The 14,445-nt window shown below is 42.7% G+C and overlaps 1 protein-coding gene across 1 annotated transcript in view; it reads left to right on the top strand.

Moving 5' to 3' along the window:
* Positions 1-14,445, top strand: part of CPLX1 (complexin 1) — a 99,887-nt gene that overhangs the window by 48,959 nt on the left and 36,483 nt on the right. Inside the window, exon 2 of the mRNA XM_054397605.1 lies at positions 9,873-10,048. Within this exon, the coding sequence (XP_054253580.1) occupies positions 9,873-10,048 (176 nt within the window). The remainder of the gene's footprint in view (positions 1-9,872; positions 10,049-14,445) is intronic.

A 14,445-nucleotide genomic window follows, 5' to 3' on the forward strand; every position in this document is an offset into this window, starting at 1 on the left:
GTACTTGTCCTTATTAAATTTCATAAGGTTCACCTTCACCCAGCTCTCCATCCTGTCCAGATCAAATTGGATGGCAGCACAGCCTTCCAGTGTGTCAGCCACCCTCCCAGTTTCATACCATCAGTGAGCTTGCTGAGAGTATACTCAGTTCCCTCATTCAGGTCATTAATAAAGATATTGAACAAAACTGGACCCAGTACTGATCTGTGGGGAACATTACTGGCCACTGACTTCCAACTGGACTCTGCTCTGCTGATCACAACTCTCTGAACTCTGATGTTGAGCCAGTTACCAATGCACCTCATGGTCCAACTGTCTAACCCCCAGTTCCCTCAACCATTCCATATATGACTTACTTTCTTTCCTTTACCAGCATTGTTGCCCTTCTCTGGACCTGCAGCAGCACCTTGTAGTCTCTTGTAGTAAGGAGGCCAAAATTGACCACGTTATTAAAGGTGCAGTCATGCCAATGCTGAGTACAGGGGGACAATCACCCCTCTAGTCCAGGAAAACAGTTGACATGAGTGTGAGCAAGGGCAAGAGCAGAAGCACTCATCCTTGGTAATAATTCTGCTATAGATCTGTGAATACAAGAGTCCAGTGAAAATACTGTACCTGCATAGAATACCTATTTACCACAAGAAAAAAAAAAAAGCAGATTTAAAGCATGATATTAGAATCTCATATTACAAAGTAGTCATTTTTACACCAAGTGAATATGGAGGTCCTTCACATCTGTGAGGGATATGGTCCCTTAAAAGGCTTAAGGCAGAGTGGGATACCATCCCAATTAATTGTGCTGGATTTTCTGCTAAGGTATTTAAAAGCACGTGCAATACATTCATTGTTCAGGGTGAACCTGTACCATAGTACATCCAACAGGATTTGGATATAGCTGCCCCCTCGGGGTATTTTTCAAACCTTGACTTTTCTGTTGCTTAGATAAAGCAACAGATGTGGCTTTTAAAGACAGACCTATGGAGGGCTGTTCTATATTCTCCTGATCTGCCCTCTATTTTAAAGGACAGCAAGAGGGCCAGAGTGTCTCTGGAGAACAGGTATAGTAGGACAGACACTAGAATCCAAAGGAAAAAAAAGACATTTGCATAAGGTATAGCTGATGTCTGAGCAATCCAGACCACCATTTGCAATACTTGCTTTAGAGCACACGAGAGGGTAACATAAGCTGATTGCAAGTAAATCCATATGAATTCAGGGAGTCAGAGTAACTGTTCCCTGTCTTTTTCGCATGACAGTCATTTATAAAAATATATGGGCTTTTTAGGACTACATTATTGGTACTTTCAGTTATTGTAATATTTCTGTGAGCTGAGGTTTATCTAGAGCTGTGAGCCATTAAAATCTTGTATTCTTCATCTTTTGTCCCTAAACAAGGATGTGAAATCTCAAATTGGGCATTTAAAAATTCTCTGTAGAAAAAATTCCCCCAAATAATTTTCTTCAGGTTCAAATGTGTTCCACTTGCTTCACTTTACTTTTGACACTTCTGCAGTAAAAAGAAAGTATGGAAATGACATCAATATTTTTCTTGCTCAGTTATCTTCAGATCTCTTGAGTTATTCTGAGTAAACGCCATACCATACTGAAAAAGGGCTGGATCAAAAGCAGGCACAGCCTGAGAGAGGCTGAGAGAGTGAACTACTCTGTTTCCTAGGCTTTGATTCAGGCTCTGCAGGAAATCTCACTCTTAACTGGTAAACAGAGGCAAGGTCATAGTGGGCTTCCGTTACTGAAATTCCTTTCTGTAGTGAAATGTTTATATAAATGCTCACCTAGCCTTTCTTGACAAATTAGTCATTAAGTATTCTGACTTCTGGACAGAGTAAGGAGTCCCATAATAATTGCTATTAGACTTTTTTATTAATGGCAAGCTTATCTTTTCCACAAGCCTTAAAATGGTAAAAGGACTTGTTTATCAGACATAAGGTTTGCATTATGGCCTTGATGATAAAGGTCTCTCTCCAGTGATAACAATAAAACATTCTTAGTTCTGCTTCTTAAGTGATGCTGCAAAAATGAGTGACTTATTCCTGCTTCAGGACAGTATTCTGTGATTAGCTCCAGGTGCTTGGATGATGTGATAAAAATCATGGTGTGATTTAGGAATGTTGAGACATCAATTCTTCTCTCTTGTTTGATTTAAATACTTCTCAACCTCAAATAGCAAAAGCATCACTAAACTATGTCCCTCAGCACTAAAACTGTATGTTCGTTACCTCCAGGGGTGGTGTCTCCACTACTTCCATTGGTAGCCTGTTTCAGTGTCTCACAATCCCTTTTCCTAATATCTAATCAAAAACTCGCCTAGTACAACTTGAGACCATTTCTTATCCTATCACTTAACACTCGAGAGAAGAAACTGACTCTCACTTCAATACAACCTCATTTCAGTTAGTTGTAGAGAGTGGTAAGTTCTCTGCTCAGCCTCTTCTCCAGACAAAGTGACCTCATTTCCCTCAGCAACTCCTTATAAAACTTGTTCTCTAGGCTCCTCACCAGCTTTGTTGCCCTTCTCTGGACATGCTCCAACACCTCAATATCCTTCTTGTAGTGAAGGGCCCAAAACTGACTGCAGTATTCCAGGTGTGACCTCATGAGCATTGAGTACAGGGGACAATCACGGTCCTAGTCCTGCTGCCAATGCGATTTCTAGTGGAAGCCAGGATGCTGTTTGCCTCTTTGGCCACCTAAGCACACTGCTGGCTCCTGTTCAGCCATCTGCTGAACAACAAACTGAGGTCCTTCTCCACTAGGCATCTTTCCAGCTACTCTGGAGTGTCACATGGGGTTGTTGCGATCAAAATGCAGAACTCCATGTATGGCCTTCTTGAACCTTGTGGCATTGGCTTAGGCACAACTACCCAGCCTGCCCATATTCCTCTGTAAGACATTTCTGCGCTTAACCATGTTGTCTGCAAACTTACTGAAGATGCACTTGAATCCTTCTTCCAGATCACTGATAAAGATATTAAACAGAACTGGCCCCACTACTGAGCCCAGGGGAACACCACTTGTGACCACCACGACTCTGGACCTGGCGATCCAGACAGTTTTTTACCCAGTGAAGCACATGATAATCCAAGCCATCAGCAAACAGTTTATCCAGAAGAGTGCTGTGAGAAACAGTGTCAAATGCTTGAATGACATAGCATGCACTATGACTTCCAGCTCCTGCTGTCATTGACCGTGCTGTGTGTATTGGTGTGGATGCACTTCACCTGGGCTATTGATCCCTGTCACATTTTTGGGAAAAGATGCCTAATTCCTACCCAGCTGTTTCCCAGGCACAACCATAATTTCTAGCCAATCAATAACCCTTGTTTCTTTGCTATCATACAGCACTCTATCACCTACCTCCACTGAGATAGCAGTCTGAAGAAACTCACTAGCGTGCTGCTCCACAAATATTAATGTACCACACCCAGGGTTATCTCTAGTGAGTCTGATTTTATGCCTTTATGCCTTAAAATCTACTTTAAAAGTCTTTTGATGAGCCCTGCCACATCCTGTGCAAAAGTCCTCTTCCCACTTTGAGATGGGTGTAGCCCGTCTGTCACCAGCAGGCCGGGAGCCATGTAGTCTGACCTGTGATCAAAAAATCTGTGATGTCAAGGTAGACATAATAGCTGGCATGTGAAAGAAGACTAGAAGACCTAAGCTTCTATCAAGAGGTTCAGCAAGTGTATTCTTCCCCTCTGTTTCCCTGGAAGCTTGAAAAGTAGGCTTGAGGACAGAAGTTGTGCTCTTTCCTTCAGCTTGTGCCTGCAGCTGCAGCATCTTATGCAGATGAATTCCCTGGAGACCCATTGCTGAACTGCTAAAACTAGAAGATAGTATGTTAGGAATATTAATGACAAAGCCTAAAGTTTAGGATGGAGAATAAATGAGACAGGGAAAAAAAAGTTTTTAGACACCAAAAGTAACACAAAACATCAGACTTTAAATACAGTGTAAATTTTGCTTCTCGTAATACATTTCCATCTAGTTCGTGATACCACAGTGCCCCATTCCATACATTTAGAAGGTGACTTTGAAATTAAAGGTGAATTAAGAAAATCTCTAAGGATCTTGAAACTACATTCTTGGTTTCGTAGGTGCCCTGTGAGATGAAGACATGCAAGATCAAAGTACTAAACTATCAAAAATCTTGGCCTTGTCAAAGAGATTAAAGCAATCCTATGCAATTTAATTCCTCACATAATGAACTAAGCTGCATTACAATTTAATGACAGCCCAGAATCAGTGCTTAGAGGGGAAAAAATGCCTTTCTGCTGCTGAATTCTGTTTCATAAGTGACATCTCTGGGTAACTCTTAAGTGGAGAGAAGCAAAAAGAGAGATAGTCTTGATGATAAATTATTGAATCCAAATCAGTTCAATCATCAGTGGAAATATTTGTTGAGAGTAAATCAGAAATTAAAGGTGTTACTGTCACTGGTCATCAATGATATATGCAGAGCAAGGATGCTTAGGGAGGTTCCTGCGATAAGGAACCCAAACTATTCTATATTTCCCTTCTGCTTGCTTGCAATTTCAGTTAGTCCGTCTTGCATCCCAGGGAAGAAATCACCAGATGGTCTGAATAAATGTGCCTTCAAAATGTTGCTTTATTACTCTGACCCTGCAAAGGAGAATTCAAAATGACAGTAAAATCACAGAAGAGAATCACAGAATCAAAATACATTGGAACAGACTTTATAGATCATCCAGGCCAGCCCTCAACCCTGCACTGAAGAGTCAACACTAAAACATGTTCTTGAGTGCCAGGTCTACATGCCTCTTGAAGACCCCAGGGATGGTGACTCTACCACTGCCCTGGGCAGACCATTCCAATGTTTAATAATCATAGAATCATAGAATCAGTATGGTTGGAAAAGACCTCAGAGATTATCAAGTCCAAACTATCACCCTGCACCTCATGACTAACTAAACCATGGCTTCAAGTGCCGCGTCCAATCCCCTTTTGAACACCTCCAGGGATGGTGACTCCACCACCTCCTTGGGCAGCACATTCCAATGGCCAACCACTCTCTCTGTGAAGAACTTTCTCCTCACCTCCAGCCTAAACTTCTCCTGCTGCAGCTTGAGACTGTGTCCTCTTGTTCTGGTGCTGGTTGCCTGGAAAAAGAGACCAACCCCCACCTGCCTACAACCTCCTTTCAGGTAGTTGTAGACAGCAATGAGGTCACCCCTGAGCCTCCTCTTCTCCAGGCTAAACAACCCCAGCTCCCTCAACCTCTCCTCACAGGGCTTGTGCTTGAGACCTCTCACCACCCTCGTTGCCCTTCTCTGGACACGTTCAAGTGTCTCAATGTCCTTCTTAAACTGAGGAGCCCAGAACTGGACACAGTACTCAAGGTGTGGCCTAACCATAGCTGACTACAGGTAGTTGAAGAGAACAATGACGTCTCCCCTTAGCCTCCTCTTCTCAGACTGAACAATCCCAGCTCCCTCAGGAGTTCCTTGTTGGTCATGTGCTCCGGGCCCTTCACAAGCCTCAACGCCTTTCTCTGGACACGCTCCAGCACCTCAATGTCTTTCTTACAGCAAGGGGTCCAGAACTGACCACAATAGTTGAGGTATGGGCTCACCAATGCTGAGTACAGGGGTCCCACTGAAAGTTGCAGCTTTCCAACCACACATCCCCAAGTCTGTATCTCACCATGGAGTTATTGTGACCCAGGTGGAGGACCTCGCACTTGGCATCATTAAACATCATATAATTAGCCTTGGCCTATTGGTTTTACCTGTCCAGGTAATCTTCCCTACACTCTAGCCACCCAGCTTGGTGTCATCTCCAAGTTTACTGAGGGTGCACTCAATCCCCTCCTTCAAATCATTAACAAAGATATTAAAGAGGACAGGCCCCAGTACGGAACCCTGGGGAACCCTGCTTGTGACCGGGTGCCAGTCAGACTGAACTCCATTCACCAGCACTCTTCGGGCCTGGCCATCCAGACAGTCTTTTGTTCAGTGCAGAGGGCACTTCTCCAAGCCTTGTGCTATGAGTTTCTGAAGGAGAATGCTGTGGGAGACAGTGTCAAAGGCTTTACTAAAGCCCAGGGAGACACTGTCCACAACACTTCCCTCATCCACTGGGCAGCTCACCTTATTGTAGGAGGAGATCAGGTTAGTCATGCAGAACCTGCCTTTCATATACCCACTGACTGGGCCTGACTGCCTGGTTGTCTTGTATGTGTGGCATGATGGCATTCATAATGACCTGCTCCGTAACATTCCCTGGCATGGAGGTCAGACTGACAGGCCTGTAGTTCCCTGGATCATCCTTCTGGCCCTTCTTGTATATGGAAGTCACTTTAGGTAGCCTTTCCAGTTAGGACTGTTAATAGATAATGGTGAGTTGCTTGATGAGCACGTCTGCCAGCTCCTGAAGTACCCTTGGGTGGATCCCATCTGGTCCCATAGACTTGTGCACATCTAAGTGGCACAATAGGTCATTGATCATTTCTTCATGGATTGTGGGGGCTGCTTTCTGCTCTCCATCCCTGTCTTCTGGTTCCAGGGGCTGAAAAATCATGGAGCAACTGGTGTCACTGACAAATACTGAAGCAAAGTAGCCACTCAGCAGCTCAGCCTTTTCCTTGTCTTTGGTCATCAGGTTCCCTTCTTCATCCAGTAGTGGATGAAGATCCCTAGATCTTCTTTTACTGTTAACATAGTTATAAAAACTCTTTTTATTATCTTTAATGACACTGGTCAGATTGAATTCTACTTGAACTTTGGCCTTTCTAATTTTCTCTCCACATACCCTTGAAAGACCTTTGTCCTCTTCCTGAGTTACCTGCCCCTTCTTCCATAGCCAGTGGACTTTCCTTTTCTTCCTGAGTTTTACCCCAAGTTCTCTATGTAGCAAGGCAGGCCTTTTGCCCCACTGGCTTGTGTATTGATGCACAGAGATAGCTTGTTCCTGTGCCTTGAAGATTTCCCTCTTGAGGAACGTCCAGCCTTCCTGGACTCACTTGTCCTTCAGGACTAGTTCCCAGGGGATGCCATCAAGCAGTCTCCTAAACAAGTCAGTCTGCCCTCTGGAAGTCCAAGAATGTACTTCTATTGACTCTCGTCTTAATGTCACCTAATATTGAAAACTCCACCATCTCATGGTCACTTTGTCCGAGATGGTCAACAACTTTTACATCTCTTCCTTGTCCTTCTCTGTTTACAAGTAGCAGGTCTAGTAAAGAGCCATCCCTTGTGTTAGGAAGTTATTGTCCACACACTCCAAGAACCTCTAGGACTGCTTCCTGTCTGCTATGTTGTATTTCCAGCAGATATCTGGTAAGTTGAAGTTCCCCCAGAAGAGCAAGGGCTAGTGATTCTGAGACCTTCCCCAGGCACCAATAAAACACATCATCAACCTCCTCATCCTGGTTGGGTAATCTATAGCAGAGCCCCATCATGACATTTGCCTTGTTGGCCTTTCCCTTGATTCTTACCTGCAAGCATTCAACCCTATCATCACTGTCATCATCCTGCTCAAGACAGTTGAGAACTTCCCTAAAATACAGGGTCACTCCACTGCTTCTCCTTCTGGGCCTATCCCTTCTGAAGAGCCTATAGCCATTCAACACAGCACTCCAGGTGTGGCATTCATCCCATCATGTTTCCATCAGGGCAATAATATCATAGTTTTCCTGCTGCATGAGAGAGTCAAACTCTTCTTGCTTATTACCCTGCATTGGCGTAGATACACTTCAACTGAGGAACCTTTTTGCACAGAACAAGGCTCTCATCAGTTTGGGACCATGAATATTCCACTTGCATTTGTTAGGGGTACCTGGGTGTCTTCCTCATTTTGTCCACGTTTCCCTACAGGATGGAATTACCCAGAGGCTAGCTGAATGGAGGCAGTCATGCTTACAGTTACTATTTTCCACCTGACAAAACCAGGCCTATAACAAACATATCTTTTAAGGCTTAAAATGATCCTTTTCTCTGTCACATTTTGGGGGATTGGAGGATTGCTTTTTATTAAGGGCTGCTTTCAACTTAGGGCTCTGCCAAAATGTGTGACCTGGAAAAGAAATGAAGAGGGGAAAATCCATGGGATCTACTCACCTCTCAAGAAACTCCTTGGTGGTTGTTAGATGCAGTGGTTCATCTGGCAGCTGTCATCTCTGGGACAATGCAGGATGAATCATCCTAACAGGTTGCAGATATTTCTCTCTGTAAGAATCATGATTCCACCATCACCATGATGGAATCATGATTCTTATCACATCAGCTAAGAACTGACATGGAAAGCAAGAACAAACACAGTCCCTCTAGTGCTGTTGAAGAGGTAATTTATAAGGGAGGGGTAAATGATTGTGAAAAGTTCTTCCCTTCACTTAACCTCTAATAATGCCAACAAATAATGATTTGGAAGGACCTTGATAGTGTTTCCTTGCAGCCTAAGCCTTTGAAGAGGCCAGATAACTTTACCTTATGCAAGACAAGATGTTAAATATGTGCACATGCATATACATGTGAGTGTGCATCACAACAGGGCTGCCTCAAATTAACTCACTTAAGTCTCAGACAGCAAGGAACCAATGTGGAGCTGTCTTTACCCAGGAACTAAGGACAGAAACCAGCCACCTACAGTATTCTTCTAGAGTAATAGTACTTTTTTTGGTAAATTATGTAGGATGTTCTCCTGCTCCAGGAAAAGTCCAACACAACTCAAGGCTGCAGCCCTCAAGTGTGCTGGTGTATCAGAGTAAATACCCTCTCCATTTCCTCAGCACCTGCTTTTCTTCATATCTGAATGATTGCCAGTCACTTGCCAATGAAATGCCTCTGACATATAAGGTGGCATGGTTGTGCAGGGGCTTTGCACAATAGCAAAGAGATGGCTTAGAACCACATAGGGGCTGAAAATTAGGGACCAGGCCTCATGCAGGGTAGAAAGAGGGCCAGGTCAAGCCAGGATCCTGCTTACATATTCAGTGTTACAGATGGTGGTGTCCAAGGGCAAATCTGAGACATGCAGAGATGCTGCTTCTTTCTGATCCATGGCAGGAGCCTAGAAATCATAGAATGACTCGAGTTGCAAGGGACCTGAAAGACCATCTACTTCCAAACCCATTGCAATGGGCAGAGACACCTCCCACTAGACCTGGTTGCCCAAAGCCTCATCCAGCCTGGTCTTAAACATGTCCAGGGATGAAACATGCACAACTTTTCGTGGCAACCTGGTCCAGTGTCTCACCACCCTTGTAGTATGGAACTTCTTCCTAATGTCTAATCTAAATCTATCCTGCTCTAGTTTAAAACCATTGCCCCTTGTCCTATCACCACATGCACTTAAAAAAAGTCCCTCTCCAGCTTTCTGTTGGCCCATCAACAACTCCAAATGTTTGCTGATGCTGTGTACTCCTACGCTGCACAGGATGTGCAATTTCTGGCAAAAGTTCAGACTGTGATTACTCATCCCTGCAACCAAGATTTCAAATTCCTTTCCTTGCTTTTATGTATCACCTGCTTGTAACATTAAAAAGCCTCTAAAATCAATCTTCAGTCACTTGACTGAGCTGTTGAAGTGAAAATATTCTGTGGGTGGTAGCTTGCAGCTTTCAGGACTAAAAACCGATTTATGTTCCCATCATGCAAGACCACAGATGTAGTCTCTTCCTCTTGCTGCTGTGCTTCTCCCACCAGTGCCAGGTAACCCACCTGTGTGCTTTACCTACCTTCTGCCTCTGTGGGGAGTGAGTTTCCTCCTTGATAGAAGGAGAAACATTTCCAGATGCAGAGGGAGTGAAGGAGGTCCTGAGTGTGGGAAGAGAGAGAACTGACATGGTGGGTTTCCCACTTTCTTACAAGCCTGACTTTCTCTTGTGATTTCTCTAGGGGCTACCAAAGACATGGGGAAGATGCTCGGTGGGGATGAGGAAAAAGACCCAGATGCTGCCAAGAAGGAAGAGGAACGACAGGAAGCACTCAGGCAAGCAGAGGAAGAGAGAAAAGCCAAATATGCCAAGATGGAGGCTGAGAGAGAAGTTATGAGACAAGGGATTCGAGACAAGGTAGGGATCCAGCTTTCAGCACACTGTGGGCAACTCATAATGCTCAGCTGAGAACTACTGTTTTCAGATGATTTGTGACCAGTTCCATGAGCACCTGGAGAGAGCCAGGTCATTGCTGTCCCACACTGAACTTTCAGATCTTGTGCATTGTCCCCCAAGCTCTGACCCTGTTTAAACACATTGTCCACACAGAAAAGCCCTGCAAATTTGAAATAGACAGTAAAGAGGAGGGAGCAAAACTTCTGTTTTCCCCATCATCAATTAAACACTCACATTGTTTAAATGAGGGTGCTTTCCAGGTTTATGTTTGTAGTTAGTGAAGTGTCATAATTTGGTGTGTTTCTGAGAGACATAGTCCAAGTATCTTCTGCATAGCTTCCAAGGCTTTATTTGTGTTGATGGGTGAGATGGGATAAATCCACTCTACTTTTCACATTCAGAGTTCCAATACTTGCAGAGGATTCATAAAAAATATAATTTCATGTATCTGAGGGGTTTAACCATTGGGAATCACTCTCCTCTACTTAAGCTGGTTCTTACAATGATACAATTTGGTATGCAAGGAATAAATAATTGTGATAATTCAGAATTAGATTTAAAAGAAATGTAGAAAACAAAACTTTACCACAGAAGTGAGCTTACTTTAAGTTATCTGAACCCATTATTATCATACATTAGCTTTGATTGATGAGTGGAGTAAGAAGGCAGTTTTTCTGTCTCTCCCTCAAGACCAGGTCAAAATAGCCTCTTTTGAATAATTTAGATTTACAAATAGAGGTCCTGGAGTTCAGATAACTTGGCAAGAAATGTGAGTAATCGTTGGAAGAGGGGTTTCTGGTGATGAAAAACACCTCTATATTGGCTTACATCACATTCCAAAGAACCATAGAAAATACCTGTAGACTGAATGAGGAAGTCTTGCTTAGATGTTCTCTGTGCAGTGCTTATCTATGAGTAGGTTACCATGCCCTAATACTACGCCTTCGAGAAAGCTTCCAAGTCTCATCACAAAGCTGAGAGTGTCTGGCTGTAAACTGCACTATGTCTGCAATGACCCAAACTTTTGACCCAATCCTTGTGATCCAGGATGAAAACATGGATAAGGATGAATTATTCTGATGGCACAGTGCACCTTGTAAAGAGGTAGTAAGAACTATGCTTGAAATAAAGAAATTTGGATTATGCTTTTAAGAAAATGAAGAACTTACAGGGAATTGTCTACTCATGACACTGACAAAGACAGGTATTCGCATGATCGTTTACAAGAGGGTATTAGTTGCCAGACAGATTCCTACCCAATCAAAATGTGTTGGTTTTATAACATATTTAATGACTATATAGAGAGAATGCTAGTGTAATATATTAATATAAACATGTCAATGAATGCAGTGTATATTTAATGTATGTTTATAGGTGGAACTGCTTCTAAGAAATGACATAGGCCTACATTAGATATAAGGGGAAAAAGAAGAATAATGAGTTGCAGATAGATGAGCTAATGCCCTGTTTTCACTGATCTCTTCTGCTAGACCATTGACATGTTCCCAGAGGTAGATGGGGGCTGCATTTCCCTTGCTGTTGGACAAACTCCTTTAGAAGCATTTAAGAAATCTGAGATGCCCTCTGTTACAAATGTAAGGTGATCTAGGACTACAATTCACACACTTTTAAGTAGGATCCATACAGCCTGAGCTTGAATGAAACATCTAGCCAATGGGGACTTCCCTGGGATGGTCAGCTATCTAGACTTTGCTGGGCAGAGTACTAGGTGACAAAGTCTCTTGGAAATGCATTGTTTCCTGGGTGATACCGCAAAGAGTTGGCTCTGCAGAGACAGTGAACAAGGGTAGTTGGAGCAATGTTTTTGGACTCCAGTCAGAGCTCTGGATTGCAGCTTTTCTAGTGGTATAGTAGGTTATCTTTGAGATTAGCAACAGGAAGTCCTGTTTTGGGCAGTTTGTGAAGACAGAGGAGCTCAGTTTCTGGTGGTTTTCTTTCTCCTGGGCATAATCCCAGGTAACACAAAATCAGAAAACCCAGATAAGGCTGTAGAAAGGAACTGTTTTGTGGTGTTTGTTTGTGGATTTTGTGGTGTTTGTCTGTTAGTTTTGTTTCTTGTTTTGTTTTATTTTGTTTGGGTTGTTGAGGTTTTGGTTACTTCTTTAATGTGGCTGCTAGATGTCAGAGACACTAGGCAGGGAATCTTCATCAGTTAATGTGGGTGTAGGTGTGGCCTATAGAAAGGACAGGCTCCTTGTGTTTGTTGTTTTGGACCTTTTGTCTTGGCCTTTCACCAAGTGTGGTGAATGCACTCTCTTGTTTAGAGCTTCAGGAAATGAAGGATGGCAGAGTTTAAAAGTAATGATGACAGTTACCACAGATATGTTCCAGCATTTGCTAACTTCAGGTTTTAAACCCAGTCTGTGAAACTGAGGTACATAGGCCTTCATTCCAGCATGTCAGTTGGACACGTAAATGACTTAGGGAAAGGGTAGAAACCAGGTATTTTTTTCATGAAAAATATGCAGCATTTTATTTTGGAAATTAATTTGACATTTGGACATGACGTTTTGAAATAACTGGACCACCAGTTCTCTGCCAGATCATACCCAATACTAAAGTTCAGCATTTGATACTGAAAATGGATTGAAAGAATGTAAAGAGCATAACTGTTACATGTTCCAGCTTCCTTCTACCCCAAGATCTGTGTATGAATCTTGCTTTCTGATCTGATTTGGGCTTGATCTGAACACTACTGCCTCACAGTAGTTCTGGGCCCTACCACAGTTGTCTCTGGGGAGAGGTGCCACACCTGGCCGAGACAGGCAAGACTCTCAGGAGGTCTGGGTGCACCTGGTAGATCAGACTCTGTTGCCAGTGCCCCAGCAATGAGTCTGTGGATAGCTTGTACCCCTATTACCTTGCTAATACTGTCAGCCTGCTTTGTTAGAGCAGCCGTCTTGCTTCCAGTGCTCTTGAGCAGAATACTGCCTTCTATAAAGAGATGTCATTGTTTGTGTTATGTACACACCTCACCAGTGAAAGCTAATTATTTTTTTCATATAATGATCCATAATTGCTTATTTACAAAATTAATTATTTCCACCACTGTGGTAGAACACAAGCCTGAGAGAGCCCTAGTACATTCTTTGTGTTTAACACTGTCTGTGTTGGCTGCTGGTGCGACAATGCTTGTAGTTTGGCTTCCTGCAAATTTTACAAGTGCTTTAGAGAGTTGCTGAAAAGTAGCAAGAGCTCAAGGCTAGCCTTGGATTTCAACCAAAAAAAAAAAGTATAAGCATGCTCTTCTGTCCAAATGGTTTGGCTTCAAGACAGAATTTAGGTTTAAATTCAGGCAATGCTCAAGACGGAGCATGAACACCTTCACTAGCTGTTGTATACTCAATTCTCAGAGTGAAAGGGGGAAGTGTCTCTGGCCCAGCTTGTCTTTGACTGGCATTACGTGCTGTGGACAATAAAGCAGAAATTCAGTTATATTAATAAGGATTTCTACCCTCCAAATTGAGCGTGAAATCTGCGTAAGAAGTATGGAAAGGTCTCAGATAGAAAATTGAAATGCTGGAAGAATTAAGGTTATCTATACAATTGTAATTGACTTGAGTGCTATGCAGAGATTGTGGCACACTGCTTAATATCATGGTTGTATGTTTCTCTGTTTAGGAACCTCATCTCTCCCATTGCACAAGACAAGGTCACTGTTTTGTTAATAAGCAGATATTTGGTATTTCATCCCTGCCACACATTACAAGGTGTGTTCTCAATCTCACTTACTATTTGGTATCCAAAGCTGACAACAGTATAATGAATTTCCTTATTTGAGGGTTTAATACTTTGTTGGCATTATTATTATAATAATAACTTAGTTGATGGGTACATCCTGTGCATGGTTTCTTCTGAAATTTATCTGTGTGAGGGACAAAGAGTTTTGTTGATTTTTTTTTTCAAAGGACAAAAGCAGAAGGGTCATTATGTGTTTAAAGCCTTGGTCAGAGATGTTAACATCTTGTAGCATCAAGAAGCCTCTATGGCACACTAAGAAGTGCTTAGGACCTCCTTGCCTCTTTGCTGGCAACAGGAAAGTGGTGAAGGCTATGGTTTGATGTTTGTTCCTACAGGTAGCATATCATACAGCAGGAAAATGTGCAGTCCTTGTTCTGTGGAAGTGTGAGTCCTTCTGTCTCTGGGTGTGTGCCATTAATTCTTCCCATTTTTATTTTTGGGGCATTAAATGCTCTTAATAGCCAGGCAGTAACATTCTCTGCATTATTTGGATCGTCCACGTCCCAGGAAAATCATGATAACTGAACAGTTCTTTATAGATATTTAAGACACATAATTTCCAGGCTTAGAGCAGGTGGTATTGGAATTTATATCTA

Source organism: Indicator indicator, chromosome Z, assembly GCF_027791375.1.
Source record: "Indicator indicator isolate 239-I01 chromosome Z, UM_Iind_1.1, whole genome shotgun sequence".
NCBI lineage: Eukaryota > Metazoa > Chordata > Aves > Piciformes > Indicatoridae > Indicator > Indicator indicator.